This window comes from Kogia breviceps, chromosome 19 (genome assembly GCF_026419965.1).
Source record: "Kogia breviceps isolate mKogBre1 chromosome 19, mKogBre1 haplotype 1, whole genome shotgun sequence".
Lineage (NCBI taxonomy): Eukaryota > Metazoa > Chordata > Mammalia > Artiodactyla > Physeteridae > Kogia > Kogia breviceps.
In genome coordinates this window covers 23147168-23164751 of record NC_081328.1, presented here as the reverse complement: position 1 = coordinate 23164751, position 17584 = coordinate 23147168, and the positions used below count along the sequence as shown (strand labels likewise).

General features: G+C 37.3%; 1 protein-coding gene across 3 annotated transcripts in view; it reads left to right on the top strand.

Annotated features, from left to right (window-relative positions):
* The first annotated feature begins 38 nt into the window (after positions 1 to 38).
* The window catches only part of VMP1 (vacuole membrane protein 1), a 134067-nt gene continuing 116521 nt past the window's right edge, over positions 39 to 17584 (top strand). Inside the window, exon 1 of one of the 3 annotated variants that reach the window (XM_059047752.2) lies at positions 39 to 292. Coding sequence is in view for 1 of the 3 variants with exons in the window: in XM_067020452.1 (XP_066876553.1) it covers positions 2958 to 2970 (13 nt within the window). In the remaining 2 variants the exon portion in view is untranslated. Of the gene's footprint in view, positions 297 to 2794; positions 2971 to 17584 lie in introns of those variants that run through there. The other 2 variants (XM_067020453.1, XM_067020452.1) reach the window with 2 other exon arrangements.

The following is a 17584-nucleotide window of genomic DNA, read 5'->3' as shown; positions in this document are numbered from 1 at the left end:
TCGACAACAAGTTCCGGATCAAGAACCGCGAAGAGAACAGTCATTCTTCCTCTCGCCCCGCCCACAAGTCCCTAGCCCAGACTCGAACTGAAATCCCGTGACGATCAGCAGGGGTGGACGAAAGGAGTGGGGAACGTTTTTCTTTTGGAGGCGGTCTCCCGGAGGGGAAACGGACCGGAAGTGACGTAGCTAGTTCCGGTTGGCCGGAGCCCTGCGGCGGGTGTGAGAGTCAGGCGCGAGCCGCTTCCAGGATCCGAGATCCGGAGATCCGGAGAAGCCGCAGTCAGAGCGGGTAGGTAAGCAAGAGCGGGGAATTGGGGACGGACGCCTGAGGCTATCCTCAGAGCTTGGCTTCTTCTGCACTTAGACTGTGCATATCTAGGGCACCGTGATTTCGACTTCAAGCAGTGCTTTAGAGCGCTGCTGACTCTGTCTCAGTCTGGCAGGAGATTATTTGGGACACCTCCCCGTGGTTGGCCACCCGTACTGGACTCCCAACCATTCCCTCTCATCGCGGCGAACTTGGAAGCCGTTCTGAGCTTCTGTAGAGTACCCATCTCCTCTTCCTCTCCGGGTGTCTAGGACCTTAGAGTAAACGAGGAAGGTCTTCCCTGCTGATGACCAAGCTGTTTCTCAGCATTTGTCAGTTGGTTTCTTGCCCCCTCCCCCCGCCAACCACTAGCGCATGATTCTATTTTGTTTCCATTTTGTATCCAACAAAATTCAGACGTGCAAGTGCTTTCTAAAGCGTTGGTGGCCGAGGGAATGGGGCCTTCCCTCCGTAGATCTTTTGCAGAGGACCTTCACGTTATTTCCCACTACTTTCATGAAGACTAGCGTTCTCTGCCTTTTCCAAATCCCTGACCCCCTGTATTTCTTTACAGTGGAGGTATTTGCAATAAAACATGAAGGTTAGCTTAATCTCTAAACTTTCAGTAAGCCATACGTGACCCTGTGTCACGCTGCTTAAGATTGTGACCTCCAGTAAGTTTTGCACTGTTGTCTTTCGTTTTCCTGCAAATTTATGCAAAACTCTCATATAGGTTTTGGCACTGTTTACCTGTCTTGACAACATAGCTCCTTTTCCTAACTTTAATGTCTTTCAATTCTCCTTTGGGGCTTGTCAGAAATTCTGTAGACGGATTGCACTGATCCTTTGGAGAAGTTCGTACAAGTATTTCTAATGTTGTAATGATAGAGAATTTAATGTTCTGCTACTACCTATTAATTGTATTATAATCAGCCCTGATTTTAGTTGTGTATTCTTAGAATAAATGATGATAGTAAGAAACTATTATTTACTAGGCAACATTTTATGCATTATAGATTATTTTTTTATTGACCTTTGGAAGAGGTGGTGGTACCCAGACAAATGTAGCCAATTTGTGTAGGTGTGAAATGACTCTACAGTAGAAATCTTTTATATTTTACTTCTTAGCCTGTGTTATTTTAAAATACTGGAGCGTTTTTTTTCCTCTGAAGAATATATCCTGCTTGATTAATATAGTTTAATTCCTTGATTCACAGTCCAGAATAACCAAGTTTCTGAAATACTTCAGTAAATGATTTAATACCTTTTAGCAATTTAATGCTTTATAGCTAGTTTAATCAATGTGTTGTTTATTTACATATTGTTCTTATTTTTGAGTTAGAAAATTTTTTCACACTTGTCTTTGAAACGAGGCAACAAGATGTGGAATTATATAAATTAGTTGTTATTATTTTTAACAGCTGGTAAATTTGCTTTTTTACTTTATAACTGCCACACCTGGTCTTATATTCTTTTTGTTCAGTCCAGTTATCCAGGGACTGATTATTCAAATTTTCTCACTTTCCAACTTCTTCCTGCCTTTGGCTTGAATTACCACTTTTTAGGATTGCAAACATCATTAAACTTTAAATCAGAAGACCTAGATTGGAATCCGGGTTCCAACACTTATTGAGCATAGGTTGGCAGGTTACCTAACTTTCTGAGCTGATCTGAATTGTGTTGATTAAAGTACTGCTCACTTCATAGGACTGTCACAGTGATGAAGGGAGATAGTAAATGTGAAATCACTATGTAAATGACAGTATGGTGATATTGTCATTTTACTCTGAAAGCAGGAAATATATCAGTGCTGAATACTGTTACTTTGCATCATTTCAGAATTTGATGTTTTATATCAAGTGTGTTATTTATCTGCAATTTGTCACACACTTTTCTGAGATGATCTTTGCCCTCCTTTTGAACACAATAAAAGCTAATCAGGAATAGTTTGAAACTGTAATCCACTGTATTAGTCACCTTGGTTTATAAGTAGGTGACTTCAGAATGAGTTTAGCTTTGCATTTGGGAGTTTAAATTTGATCCTTTTTGGCCATCAGGTATTGTCACTTAAGAATTTCCAAGTGCAGAGGAAGTTGAACTTTTGGGAGCTTACATATAGTTAACTAAAGCCTTACTTATATTATTTCACTGAAACCTATTGAAAGCAGTATTTAGAATTAGAAGCAACCTCTGTGAACACAGAGTTAGATTCTTCTCATTTAACAGAGGAGAAAATTAGGGCCCAGAAACAATCAGTAATTGGCTTGCCTGAGGTCATATGGCTTAGGTAGTGCCAGAGCCTGAACTGGAAATGAGGTCCCAAGTGTTCTTTCTTTCTGCTAAGGTTGTCTCCAGGCATCTTTATTTGGTTTCGCGGTATTTCCTGGTTTGCATGAAAATGGTTTTCTTATGTATTAAAGGGATCTATGTGTGTATGTACATTTTTTTCCCTTTTTACCTGATTTTCAGTCTTGTAAATTCTAGGAAAACAAAAACTATGCTTGGCAAAATTTGTGGTGGAATGGAATAAGGATAGAAAGAAGTTCTGTTCTTCAGAATAGTTATTCTGAGTTCATGCTTCATTACTATCAGGTATCAAGGTGTCTTCTTTCTGGCAAGTGGAAAAGACAGAGGATCTTTGTAACACATGTCTCTACTGAGTAAGTGTCCTTGCTAATGAGTAGGAGGAAACTATAATAATTTAAACTTATAATAATTTCTCCTGATAAAAAATTTTCCCAAGCTATTTGTAATTTTAATATAATTATTTCATTCTGAGTAAATAGCCACTGTAGAAGAGTTTATTTTTTGTCTTATTGAGAATCCTTTTGCTCCCATTGATTTCACAGAACTTGTTTAGTCTCTGACTATAATTTAAAGAGTTTGTCAGTATTCCAGAAATAAAAAATCTTTTTAGTAGGTCACCGTGGTGTTTTCTCTTGTTCTAGAGGTTCATTAATAAAACGTTGGTCTTTACAGATTTTCCTGGAAGGACTACGTAGATAGTGTTAAGAGCCTAGGCTATGAATTTAGATTGCCTTAGTTCAAATTCCAGGTCTACTACTGTGCAACCCTTGGGCTAGTCTAGCTACTTAACCTCTTATTATCTCAGTTTCCTCCTAGATATTGAAGTTAGTACACACCTTTATTGTTAGGGTTAAGTGAATAGACTTAAGTAAAGCATTTAGAACAGTGCCTCGCATATAGTTAACCATGATTGTTATGTCATCATTATCATGTGGCCTACTGTGCAGTTGCTAAGAACTTTTTCCAGCCCTCTTTTGAAAGCATATCTTTGTGTTCCTGCTTACTCGATTATTGTTTGCTCATTATTAATGAAGTTTCAGTAAGTATATATATGTGTATACATTCACATTTTGTGAATGTTTTACAACATATACGGGATTCTTAACCAAATGAGTCATTCTTGTAGGCCATTATCTCAACCTTTTTGTGTTATTAACAGTTTACATTATATGTGTAAGCCACAACACAGAATTTGAGAATTGAAATTTGGGGGTTTGATATTTAACAATGTCTTCTAGCACTTTCTTTGCATGAGAAGATTATTTTGCAGTGATATCTATTGTCATATTTATCTGTTCATTCATCCAATCAGTGAACAAACATCTTGTGTCTTAAGCCTTTTACCAACCAGGTTCTGGGAAAAACAGTGGGAAACAAAAACTAATAGGTATTTTAGTTAGGAGCCTGACAGAGAGAAAAAATAATAATACAAAAATGAGAGAATAAGCACAGCGTAATAAATGTTACGAAGGAAACAATCAAGGGTCTGAGAGAGAGTTAATGTGAATATGTGCTTGTTTAAGACTCTAGTATCGGGGCTTCCCTGGTGGCGCAGTGGTTAAGAATCCGCCTGCGGATGCAGGGGACACGGGTTCGTGCCCCGGTCCGGGAAGATCCCACATGCCGCGGAGCGAAAAAAAGACTCTAGTATTGTACACCTAGAATATAGTGACATGAGATGAGATAGGAAACATTCATGGTCCAAGTTATGTAGAGCTTTGCAGGCCATGGAAGTGAGTTTGGATTTGATTTTGAGTGTAATTAGGAAGTCATTCTACAGTTACAAGTAGGAGAGTAGTATGATTTATAAGTATTTTACTCTTGCTCATGTGTGAAGGATGAATTGAAGGGGACAAGAGTAGAAATGGAGAGAGACGTTAGGAGTCCATTGAGGAGTCCAAGCGAGAGATGAAAATGACTTGGACCAGAGTGGTGGCAAAAAAGTGGAGAGCAGTGGGTGGATACTACATATATCGGAATAGGATTGGTCCTGGATTAGATGTGAGGTGTAAGGAATTGAGAAGAGTCAAGGATGGCTGTGCCTCTGGATTCAGTAACTTGGTGGATGGTTGTGCCAAGTAGTGGGAGAGGTAAGGTTTGGGGAGGACCAGGTTTGTTACAGGAAGAGGGCTGGGGAGGGAGAAAAAAGCACGTGTTAAATTTCAGGTGCCTAGGAATCGTCTAAGTGCTGCTATTAGGTATTCCAATCTAGAGGTCAGGACGAAAAGTACAAATTCAAGCTAGTATTTTAAACCGTGCGGCTAGATAAGTCACTTGGGGGAAACAGGGAAGAGGAGAGGTCCCAGTTCAGGTAAAAGAGAGCTGGCAAAGGAGACAAAGGAGTGTTTAAAGAAAGAATGATGGGGTACACAGAACTCATAAAAGTGGTTCCACCTAGAGAGTACTAGACAGATGAGGGACAGAGGGAAGCAAGATTTTTCATTTTTAAAAAATTTTAGGGCTTCCCTGGTGGCGCAGTGGTTGAGAGTCCGCCTGCCGATGCAGAGGACACGGGTTCGTGCCCTGGTCCGGGAAGATCCCACGTGCCGCAGAGCGGCTGGGCCCGTGAGCCATGGCCTCTGAGCCTGTGCGTCCGGAGCCTGTGCTCCGCAACGGGAGAGGCCACAACAGTGAGAAGAGGCCCGCGTACCGAAAAAAAAAATTTTTTTCTATTTTAGAGCATGCAGAAGTCTTTGCTTATTCAGAACTCTCTTTAAGAAATGGTCAGGTCTGTCAAATGCCGCTCTCTGCTCTATATGAGGACAGAATAAAGTCCAGTAAGGTTGAATTGGTTGATCTGACTAGCTACTGCTAACCTCATCATTTGAGTCTGGTTCCTTCCAGAAACTTTCAGGTCCTCACATTTGAAAAGCGTTTAATCAAGCGAATATACAAGATTCTTCTGCTCCTTATAAGTTTTTAAGATCTATTTAGAGGAGATTTTATTTTTTATTTTTTATACGTATTTTTCAATTTTTACTTTAAAGTAATTATAGGAAGTTACAGAGATAGTACAGAGTATGATTGGTAGGTGTATGATAATAGCATATTTCGTTTTTTGAGGGTTTTTTTGAGGGGGGTCCCCACGCCACGTGGCATGTGGATGTGGGATCTTAGTTCCTCAACCAGGGATCGAACCTGGGCCCTTGGCAGTGAGAACATGGAGGAGTCCTAACCACTGGACTGCCAGGGAATTCCCTAGAGGAGCTTTTAGTACTGCTTCTATAGGACAGAGGAATTTTCTTTAATTTTTTAAAATAATCAGAGAGTATCTATAGTATTTCTATATCTATGAAACTGTAAGTTTTAGAAACTTAAGTGTTTGAATTTATCAGTAACCTTAATAACTATTGGTAAGTGGAACATGTCAGACAGACTCCTGCCTCAAAGTCTTTGCATTTCTTTTTTTTCTTTCCCTACAGAGCTCTTCCCCATATTTTTCCATGGTCCTTTTCCGATGTCAGATTCTCAGAGAAAGCTTCTCCATCCACCCTGTTAAATATTGTGCACAAACACATACATATGCACACATACCAAATTTCTTTATTTTTCATTTGTAGTACTTACTACTATCTGATAATATGTTTGAATATTTGTCTGTTTACTGCTGTGTCTCTAGCATCTCACACTGTGCCTGGCACATAGTATGTACTCAGTAAATATTTGTTAAATGAGTAAATGAAAAATTTATTTTCACAGCTGTGTATTATTTCATTGTACGTTAATTTATTTATCTGTTCTCCTGACAGTGGACATTTGAGTAGTTTATAGCTTTTGCTATTAAGACCAATGTTGCTAAAAATATTATTGTACATATTGGCTCTTCACATGTGCAAGAGGTTCTTTTGGCTATATACCTAGACATAGAATTCTAACAAGGGTATGCCAATATTCAGCTTTACAAGTTGTTTCCCAAACTCTGCTATTGTCGTCCTTCCTAATTCTTGCCAAAGAATGCAGGTAAAGAGTGATGTAGTGGATTATAGATTCTTCTCATCATCGTATGCATACCCCTCTGCAATATGAGTTTACTTCTAGAGTCTCTTATTCCACCCCTTGACTCTGTACTTGGCTGTGTGACTTGCTCTGGCCAAAGGGACATCAGCAAGTGTGACACAAGGAGAGACTTGAAAAGCACTTGCACATTGGGTCCTGTCTTCTCTTACTGTTCTTTTGAACCCTGAGCCCATCATGTGGAAAAAGTCCAGGCTAACGTACTGGGGCATAGAGGACTAGCTGGACCAAAACAAGGCATCTCAGTTTAGACCTGCCTAGCTTAAGAGCCAAGCTAGCCCAGAGCAGAACTGCCCAACCTAATTCACAGAATCATGAGAAATACTAAGTGATTTTTTTAAGTTGCTAAGTTTTGGAGCTACGTTGTTAAACATAGCAAAAGATAATGGATATACAACACTGTAAATTAACTATACTCCAATAAAAATTTACCAAAGAAAGATAATGGATACAAATGATACCTCATTGTGATCTTGGTTTATGTTTTTAGGATGTCAGTGAGGTCAAGTAGATCCTCTGCTGTGAAATACCTCTTCATGTCTTTTGCCTGTTTTAGTTTTGTAGGATTATTTGTCTTTTTCTTAATAATTTAAAATTATTATCTGCCTACTAGTCCTTTTCAGTTATATGTTTCTGTGGTTTGTCTTCTCACTTAAGATATCTTGTAATGAATTTAAATTTTGATTTCAGTGTTGTCCAACTTATCAGTCTTTTTCTTTATGGTCAGCTCTTACGTATGTCTCAAGAAATCCTTTCCTACCCCAAGGCAGAAGGGCATTTACGTTTTCTTTTGAAAGTTTTGCTTCTTGACTTTTAAATCTTCAGCCCATTTGGAATTAAATTTTGTGCGTGGTTCAAAGTAGGGATCCAGATTTTCTTTTCTTTTATGGATAATCAATTTGAACAGTCTCTCCTTTCCCCACTGATCTATCTTGCCATCCCTGTCATGTAGAGTTCCAAATATACAAGAATCTCTTGAGAAGCCACATTTTCTGTTTCTTGGTCGGTTTGTCTATCACCATACCTATAAAACACATCTTCATTATTTATTACTCTAACATATGTACAGAGAGATAGATATAGTCTGGATACGAGAACTTTGTCAGATATGTGTATTGCAAGTATTTTTTCTCATTCTGTGGCTTACCTTTTTTAACAATGTGTTTCAAAGAGCAAAAGTTTTTAAATTTGTTATAGTCCAGTTTATACATTTTTTTCTCTTATGGTGCATGCTTTTTAAATCCTAAGAAATACTTGTCTACCCCAAGATCACCAAGATTTTTCCTGTGTTGTTTTTTTTTTTCTGGAAGCTTTATGGTTTTAGTTCTTGCATTTAGATCTATGATCCATTTCAAATCAGGTGTTACATATGAGAGAGGGTCATTGTGCATGTTTTTCATAAGAATAGTCAGTTGAAGTAGATATTCCTTTCACCATTAAATTGCCTTGTACTTTTGTTGAAAAGTAGTTGATCCTATGTATGTGGTTCTATTTCTGTATTAATCTGTTCTGTTCCATTGATCTATATCTATCCTTTTGCCAAAGCCACACTGTCATGATTACTGTAGCTTTATAGTAAAGCAAGACTTGAAATCAATTAGTGCAAGTCTTCCACCTCTATTCTTCATCCAAATTGTTTTAGCTATTCTAAATTCTTTGCATTTCCATATAATTTTGAATCCATTTGTCACTTTTAATTTTTAAAAAAGCCTGCTTGAGTTTTGGTTGAGGTTGCATTAAAGCTATACATTAGCTTGAGGGAAATTGACATAGTAACAATATTGAGACTTACAAATGATGAACATGATATGTATTTTCCTATTTATTTAGGCCCTCTGTGATATCTTTTTTTGTTTGTTTGTTTGTTTTTTTTGTTTTTTTTGCGGTATGCGGGCCTCTCACTGTTGTGGCCTCTCCCATTGCGGAGCACAGGCTCCGGACGCGCAGGCCTAGTGGCCATGGCTCACGGGCTTAGTTGCTCCGCGGCATGTGGGATCTTCCCGGACCAGGGCACGAACCCGTGTCTCCTGCATCGGCAGGCGGATTCTCAACCGCTGCGCCACCAGGGAAGCCCTGTGATTTCTTTTTAAATTTTTTTTAGAATAGGTCTTGTATGTATTTTGTCAAACTTACCTCTAAGTCCCTCTAAGTACATGAACTTTTTTTTAGACCCACAGAACATTTTTATTGAATTTTTTTCTTTTTAAGTGTATATCCTCACCTTAGTATAGGTGAAAATCTAAATCTAAATCTCATAAAAACAGTAGTTGAAAACAGAATTTTATATATATATATATATATACACACACACACATATTTATATACCTCAGAGATTGAATTGACAATAAGCATAATTTTTCCTTAGAACCAAATGGATATATAAATCATAAATAAATACCTAAGGATCATCTAAAAATGAGATATTCATGAATATTTCTAGGCCACATGCAGAACAAGTGTATACATTGTGACATCAGTAAATACTTTCTGAATTAATGAAAACAAAAGATCTCAGGAGGTTTGTGAGTCTTACAACATGTTGTCTTCAACATTTCTTTCGTCGTTTGCTAAGTGGACACTCTAAAAGGCATAGCAGTTATTTAGTCTATCCTTGTTCATGTTACTATCACCCCCAAATTACAAAATTAATCTGTATTTCTTCTGCTTTCATAGAAATCTATTTAACATTATGTCCTTAGACTTCTGCCAAAAGCCTATGTTGAAATGACCATGCAAGGAATATTTTGGCATCTTTCATAAAACTGCAATTTGGGGACTACATGAACTTTTAAAAAATTTAACTTTCTGTGTATTCCAAGTATATAATAGAGTATTGATTTTGACCTTTAACCTGTGACCTTGCTAAAATTCACCTATTAGTTCTAGTAGTTCTGAGCATTTTTCAATTTTCTCTTATTTTGACCCGAGTTATTTAGAACTGTGTGCATTAACTTCTAATTGTGTACAAATCTTATATTTTTGTTGCTAAAGTTTGACCTAATTTCTGGATTGAGAATGTGGCCTGTGATGCCCATTGTTTGGAATTTGTTGTGACTTATTTCTTGGCTTAATTATGATAAGTGGCTTATGAAAAAATATGTATTCTCTAATTGTCAGATGCTGAATTTTATACATATGCCCCCTATATTTTATTTCTTAATTTTATTGTTAAAATCTTCTATCTTATTGAATGTCTTGTTTTTGTTTTTTGTTTGCTTGAAATATCAGTTATGAACAGTTGCTTTGAAATCTCCCAATATAATGTTGGATTTATTCATATATCTATGTATCTTTATCTATTTTTATGTTGTAAATTTTGATGCTATATTCTATTAGGTGAATTCAAATTTAGAATTGTTGTATCTTCCTGGTGAGTTGACCCTTTTATCATTGTTCTCTTTCCCTAATAATGAGTTTTGTCTTTTGTTTTATTTTCAACCTTTTAAAAAAAAATTATTTATTTATTTATTTATTTATTTAGGGCTACTTTGGGTCTTCGTTGCATGCGGGATTTCTCTGGTTATGGTGAGCAGGGGCTACTCTTCCTTGAGGTGCTCGGGCTTCTCACTGCAGTAGCTTCTCTTGTTGTGGAGCACGGGCTCTAGGCTCGCAAACTTCAGTAGTTGCAGCACGCAGGCTCAGTAGTTGTGGCTCACGGGCTTAGTTGCTCTGCGGCATGTGGGATCTTCCCGGACCAGGGCTCAAACCCGTGTCCCCTGCATTGGCAGGCGGATTCTTAACCACTGCACCACCAGGGAAGTCCTCAACTTGTTTTATCCTTATTTTAAAAAGGGTGGAATTTTTAAAAATATAATTTGCAATCTTTTTCAAGTGATGAGTTTAATATGTTCATGTTTATTTTGATTATTTACATATTTGGCCTGTTTGGACTTGGTTCTATCAAGTACTGTTTCAATGCTCCCTAACTTTAGAACAGTTTATCTCTGGTCTTTTTCTTTCTGATTTATATACCTTTGTCCAAATTTCAAAATCTGTTTTGTAAATCATAAATTTTAGAATTATCTGGATTACATCCTTTATTTTGATAGAAGTAATCTGAAGCATGTACCTTTGTCATTTGAAAATATTCTGTGACTTAACTTTTCATATTAATGACTTGTATAGACCAGTTTATAGTCCTCAGGTATTTAGGGGCAATAAAATAGTGAGGTCTATTAAGCAATCTGAATGTAAAATTTTGTCAGAGAAATATACAAACAGTAATAACCTACAAGTGAGTCAGTTTGAGTAATGAGAACCTATGGAGATGAGTGTTCTCTTAATTCTAGTAATGGGGAACATTTGTAAATACTAGGACAAGCTAAACCTTTAGGACTATTTTTTTTTTTTTTTCTGTGACTCCAGAATTACTTGGTGAGAATTGAAAATACTATCATCAGACTGTTTTGCGTAGTAGAAGAAACGTTGAATTTGGACTTGGGAAAGTGAGGTTGAACTCTTACTTTGCCATTGATATGCTACTGAGTTGCTGTTTTGGGGCCCTTTGAGCCCTCAATTTCTCATTTGTAGAAGGCAAGTGTAAAAATAATGGTTTCCTACAAAGTGTTGTTAGCATCATATTAGCTAATCTATATGCAGCCTATAACTCACTATACAGAAGTAGTTGTTATTACAGAAATCCAAAACCCTGGCCTTGGGCTGGGTAGGATTCATAGACTACTAGAAGAGAAGGAAAATTATGGCAGTCTTTTACTCTATGTGCCTGATAATTGGATGATGAAAGGGAGAATAGGGGTGTGAAATGACATTCCGAAGTTCTCTCAGTTAGCTGAATGTCCCAAATCTAGACTGTTATTCCTTTTACTACCTTAATTCTTTTTTTAAAAAATATTTATTTATTTATTTTTGGCTGCGTTGGGTCTTCATTGCTGAGTGCTGGCTTTTCTCTAGTTGTGGAGAGTGGGGGCTACTCTTCGTAGCAGTGCACCGACTTCTCACTGAGGTGGCTTCTCTTGTTGCGGAGCACGGGCTCTAGGCCTGCGGGCTTCAGTAGTTGTGGCTCACGGGCTCTGGAGTGCAGGCTCAATAGTTGTGGCGCATGGGCTTAGTTGCTCCGCGGCATGTAGGATCTTCCTGGACCAGGGCTTGAACGCGTGTCCCCCTGCATTGGCAGCCAGATTCTTAACCACTGTGCCACTAGGGAAGCCCACTACCTTAATTCTTGACCTTACTCTTACCCCCTCATCTTTTTGGTGAAAATGTTTTGCTAAAATTGCACTAGTTATGAAAAAGTGAATGAACATTTAAGAAGTAGATTGAGAGAAAATGAAAAATGGGATTTTTCAAGTTGTAATTTTACAAGTTATGCATTTTCCCTGTGAAAATAAAATCATGTTTTTACGCATAGGCACATAAGATATTCTTACATATTGGAAAGTGAGAGATGAAGAAACCTTCCCCAAAACCTATCAGACTCACAAAAAAGGAGTCCCTAAAGTGTCTTCCAGGTTGTATCTTTTTAAAATTTGGACTTCTACTTAAAATTTTATCTAATTAAAAATTAGGTTTGGAGCAGTGGCCTTTTTCAACAGTTAGACTATGATGAGTTGAATATACTTTATACTTCACTTACTTAGGTTGAGGGATATTTTAGGCCAGAAAAATATACACTTATAACCTGCTAACCCATTATTAGGAGATTTATGGAGATTTTGAATTCTTTTAATTGTTACCTAACTTGGGATTTTAACTTTTTAATTTCCCAAAGATTTAGAAAAGTTCAGAAAGATTCAAGGAATGTTTTTTATATATTCTCATTCAAATAATGACTTTTCAGAGAACACATTGTTAAACTGTCGCTACCATGTGATAGATACTCTCTGGCTCTCAAAGCCAGATGATCTGATAATCACTCTGATACTGTGCATGGTGTTGGAATTATTTTTGTCTTTATACTCCTGCACAAGCAGAAAACTATATCAAAACCTCACTGGTCAAGATATATTACTCTTTGCTTACAGTATTTATTTATTAAGTTTCCAAGAATAAATTGCAGCTTCTTAACGGTCTTAAGGAAATCTACAGCTATTTTGGAACAGTCTGTGACTGAATGTACTAAATAATCCAACCAAGGACACACACTCTGAAAGCAAGAAAGGTTACCAAAAGATATATTATTCTCAAGTTGGATATCTTTATATGCCTTGTATGATTGAGAAAGCTAACTTGATATTTTTGCAAGAAAGTAGAATCATTTGGATAGATGATTTTCTTTTTAACATTTTTTTTTTTTTTTTTTTTTTTTTTTGTGGTACGCGGGCCTCTTACCGTTGTGGCCTCTCCCGTTGCGGAGCACAGGCTCCGGATGCACAGGCTCAGCGGCCATGGCTCACGGGCCCAGCCGCTCTGCCGCATGTGGTATCCTCCCGGACCGGGGCACGAACCCGTGTCCCCGGCATCAGCAGGTGGACTCTCAACCAGTGCGCCACCAGGGAAGCCCCTTTTTAACATCTTTATTGGAGTATAATTGCTTTACAATGGTGTGTCGTTTCTGCTTTATAACAGTGAATCAGCTATACATATACCTATATCCCCATATCTCCTCCCCTCCCACTCTCCCTATCCCACCCCTCTAGGTGGTCGCAAAGCACCAAGCTGATCTCCCTGTGCTATGTGGCTGCTTCCCACTAGCTATCTGTTTTACATTTGGTAGTGTATATATGTCCATGCCACTCTCTCACTTCGTCCCAGCTTACCCTTCCCCCTCCCCATGTCCTCAAGTCCATTCTCTACTATGCGTCCTTATTTCTGTCCTGCCCCTTGGTTCATTAGAACCTTTTTTTTTAAGATTCCACACATGATTTTCTTAAAAGGAAGTGTGTTCATTTTATTTTGGAATTCAGTGATGAAGAAAATTAGAATCATTGGCTTCACTATATTTTCTTTTTATTTTCATCTTGGTAAATTTTCCATTAAATCTTATATTACTCAGTGAATTGCCATTTTCATGTCATCCTTAAATGTTTTTTGTGTCGCTTTGGCGAACTCACAGTAATTTAGTTTTACATTGTTTTTGCATTACAAGGGTAGCTAATGTTTAAAATGAATGGAGTATTATAGTCTTAGCACACTGGATATACAGCCTACAAAGAACCTTTGTGAGCTGATTTTAGCAGTATTTTCTGAGCACTTCTGCCAGAAACAAACAAAAAAACCCCACGTTTTAATATCAACCTTAGATTTTAAGTGCTTCAGCTGTATTTAAAATCTGCTAGTTACAGCCTTTTAAAGCATTTCTTGCATCTAGATATATCTTCACAATGAAAATAATTTGATGTTTGAGTTATGCTTCTTTTCTATTTCTGTCTTCTCATCCCATTCACAGACCTATAGAGTTTATTTCAACAATTTCGTTCTTGGAAACAAAACTAACTTAGATGCATGCTGTTCAAATTGATATTACAACAGTTTCACTACAAGGCTGCATTGAATGTCAAAATACGTCATGTGCTAGATTCCTTTTTGAGGAGATTGCAGTCTTTTAAACAGGCTAGTAATACTTTGGATTCATTCCCACATCCAGCAAGCTGACTGACACCGTTTAGTAACAAATTTCCAAAATTCATGCTACCTCATTAAACTGTGAAAAGTTGCTCTCCTTAAAAATGATTATTTCCTCTTACCCTACCTACATTGGCTAGAGTTTTATTACCCTGTAATAATTTTTAAAATATATATATATTTATTTATTTTTGGCTGCGCGTGGGCTTTCTGTATTTGCAGCGAGCAGGGGCTACTCTTCGTTGCAGTGCCCAGGCTTCTCATTGAGGTGGCTTCCCTTGTTGCAGAGCACGGGCTCTAGGCCTGTGGGCTTCAGTAGTTGTGGCACACGGGCTCTAGAGCGCAGGCTTGGTAGTTGTGGCGCATGGGCTTAGTTGCTCCGTGGCATGTGGGATCTTCCCGGACCAGGGATCGCCCCTGGGTCCCCTGCCTTGGCAGGCGGATTCTTAACCACTGGGCCACCAGGGAAATCCCTACCCTGTAATAAATTTTAACATATTGTCCTTTTGGTACTTTTCAAACTGTTTGCATTGATCAAAAATAATTTATTTTTGTTATCCAACATAAGATTTTTCTGTGGATGCTCCTGTAGAAATCAGTTGTGCAATCTCTTCTATAGTATAGAAATACGGAAAACAAGTGTCTGTAAGTGAATACTTGGGTAGTGTTGACTATGATTATTTTGGAAAATTGAGACATTCATGGAAAGGTTGTGAAGAGGCTAACATTAAGTGCCTGCTATGTGCCAGACTCTGTGCAGGACAATTATATATAATTGTTTTTTGAAGTAGAGAAAATAAATAACCGAGAGTCCGCCAAAGCAACACAAAAGACATTTAAGGATGGCATGAAAATAGGAATGGGGATATTTTACAAATAAACTCAAATGCAGAGACTTAAATTACTTACCCAAGGCTATGCAACTAGTAAGTGATGTTGGTAGGATTCTTTTAGCTCCAAAGAAGTTAAACTACTTTCAGGTGGGAAGGTGAACGGAATTAGAATAGCGTGGATGCATTCAGTCTTGGAGTGTGGAGTACAGGTGAAATGCTGCTTGCCCTGATTTGGCCCTCAAATAGACATATTGGCAGCTTTGGGGCACCGAATTTATGTTCTCAGCTCTGGATGCTGGAAGTCCAAAATTAAGGTGCTAGCTCTCTTCCTGGCTTGTACGTGGCTGCCTTCTTGTTGTGTCCTCACATGGGCTTTCCTTTGTGTGCATGCAGAGAGTGTCTCTTTTCTCCTCTTATAAGGACACCAGTTCTATCTGACTAGGGCCCCACCCTTAGAACCTCATTTAACCTTAATTACCTGCTTAAAGGCCCCAACTATAAATACAGTCACATTGGGGATTAGGGCTTCAGAACATTAATTGGGGCGGGGTACAATTAAGCCCATAACTAGCATATTCTCTCCTTACAGAGTAATTGTGGCATAAGAAATCTGTATTTGGTCTTTGTCCCAGTTCCTGGCACAAAGCTCCTAAATCCTTTGTAGTTTTCCTGAGTAATGTGAGTGATAAGAACATCTTTTTTTCTAATGAGGCAACTTTTGTCGGGCCCCTAGTTACCTCCAGGATGGGGACTAGTCACCAAAAAAAACCAAAGCGTGATTAGAGGGTTGGAACTTGCAGCTTCAGCCCCCAACCTCTGTGTAGGGGAGTGGGGCTAGAAATTGGCAAAAATTTTTCAAAAATTATTTTTTATTTATTTTTAAATTTATTTATTTTATTTTATTATTATTATTTTTTGCAACTCTGGATACTTTATTGTATCAAAGAGGAAATTGAAAACAGTTACATATTATGTAGGAAATAACATAATGAGATCAATGTATATTGATGTCAATGGGAGGTGGCCAAAGCCAAATTTATGAGAAAACATCTTGAACTGAAAAAGAATAAAAATTAAATACTTTAGAGTATTAAAAGCAAACAATGAAATAAACCTATGGAAAACAGACTTAATAAAGTTACACTGATATTAATATATTAAAAGGGAAAAAATAGTCAGAAATTATAAGCGCTGGTTCTTTGGAAGGGAAAACCAAAACGGTAGACTAAACTATTCTAGCTGAATAAAGGAAAAAAGGGATGATACAGAAATACAAAATCCGGAATGAGAAAAGTAAATAATCACAGATATACCTTTGGGTTATCTCCATTTTCAAAATAAATTTGAAAGCCAAAACAAAGTTACCAGAGAGCTAGTTCTTTAAAAATTGCTCCGGGCCCACATTATTTCATGGGTAAATTTTTTCCCACTTTCAAGAGGATCTGCTATTAAAGTTGTTCTAGTTCACACATAAAGTTTCCCAGTTCTCTTTATGAAGCCACGATAACACTGATAAAATCTAGCAAAGATAGCACTAAAAACAGTCACTTTTGATTATTGATGTAAATATAAATTACTATCAAACGGAGTCCCACATTACATTAAAAGTATAAAAAATGACACTGATTTTGTAGAAATGTAGTCAATATTGGGAAATCTGTTAGTAAACAGTAAAGGAATTAAAAAGACATCTCTAAAAAAATTCGACATCCGTTCTTTTTTTTCTTTTTAACATTTTTAAAAAATTCAAACAGAAAGTCACAAAAATTGTAATCATCCTCATCAGTTCACTCAGTCCCATGTAATTAATTTTTTTTCATCTTGATCTTTTGTTAGCACTTTTATGAATTTATCAGTTTTCCATTAGAGTTCTGAAAATGCTTACTCATTCAGTTCAGCAGTATAGTCAGTTACCAGAAACCTGTACTTGTCAGTCTTTTCCATGAATTCCTTGAAGATGAAACCCTTTTATAGGAACATTTTTGCAAAAGCATCAGAGTACACCCAGAACCGTCTGTAAATGACAAAAGACTTAAAAATGACCACGGTTAAAGATTTGATGAAAGTTCATAATAATGCAATTGACAAGGAAATTTAGTTATTTCTGAGATATACATTTTAAAGTAATAATTAGAATTATGACTTATAACATTATACCAGAACATAAAGATTTTTAGGAATTTCATGTAATGATTGAAACATTTATATTAACATATTTCCATACAAATAACCCAAAGAAAGTTTAGTATTAGTTTTTTCTTTTTTCTATACAGCAGGTTCTTATTCGTCATCAATTTTATACACATCAGTGTATACATGTCAATCCCAATCGCCCAGTTCAGCACACCACCATCTCCACCCCACCGTGGTTTTCCCCCCTTGGTGTCCATACGTTTGTTCTCTACATCTGTGTCTCAACTTCTGCCCTGCAAACTGGTTCCTCTGTATCATTTTTCTAGGTTCCACATACATGCGTTAATACATGATATTTGTTTTTCTCTTTCTGACTTACTTCACTCTGTATGACAGTCTAGATCCATCCATGTCTCAACAAATGACCCAATTTCGTTCCTTTTTATGGCTGAGTAATATTCCATTG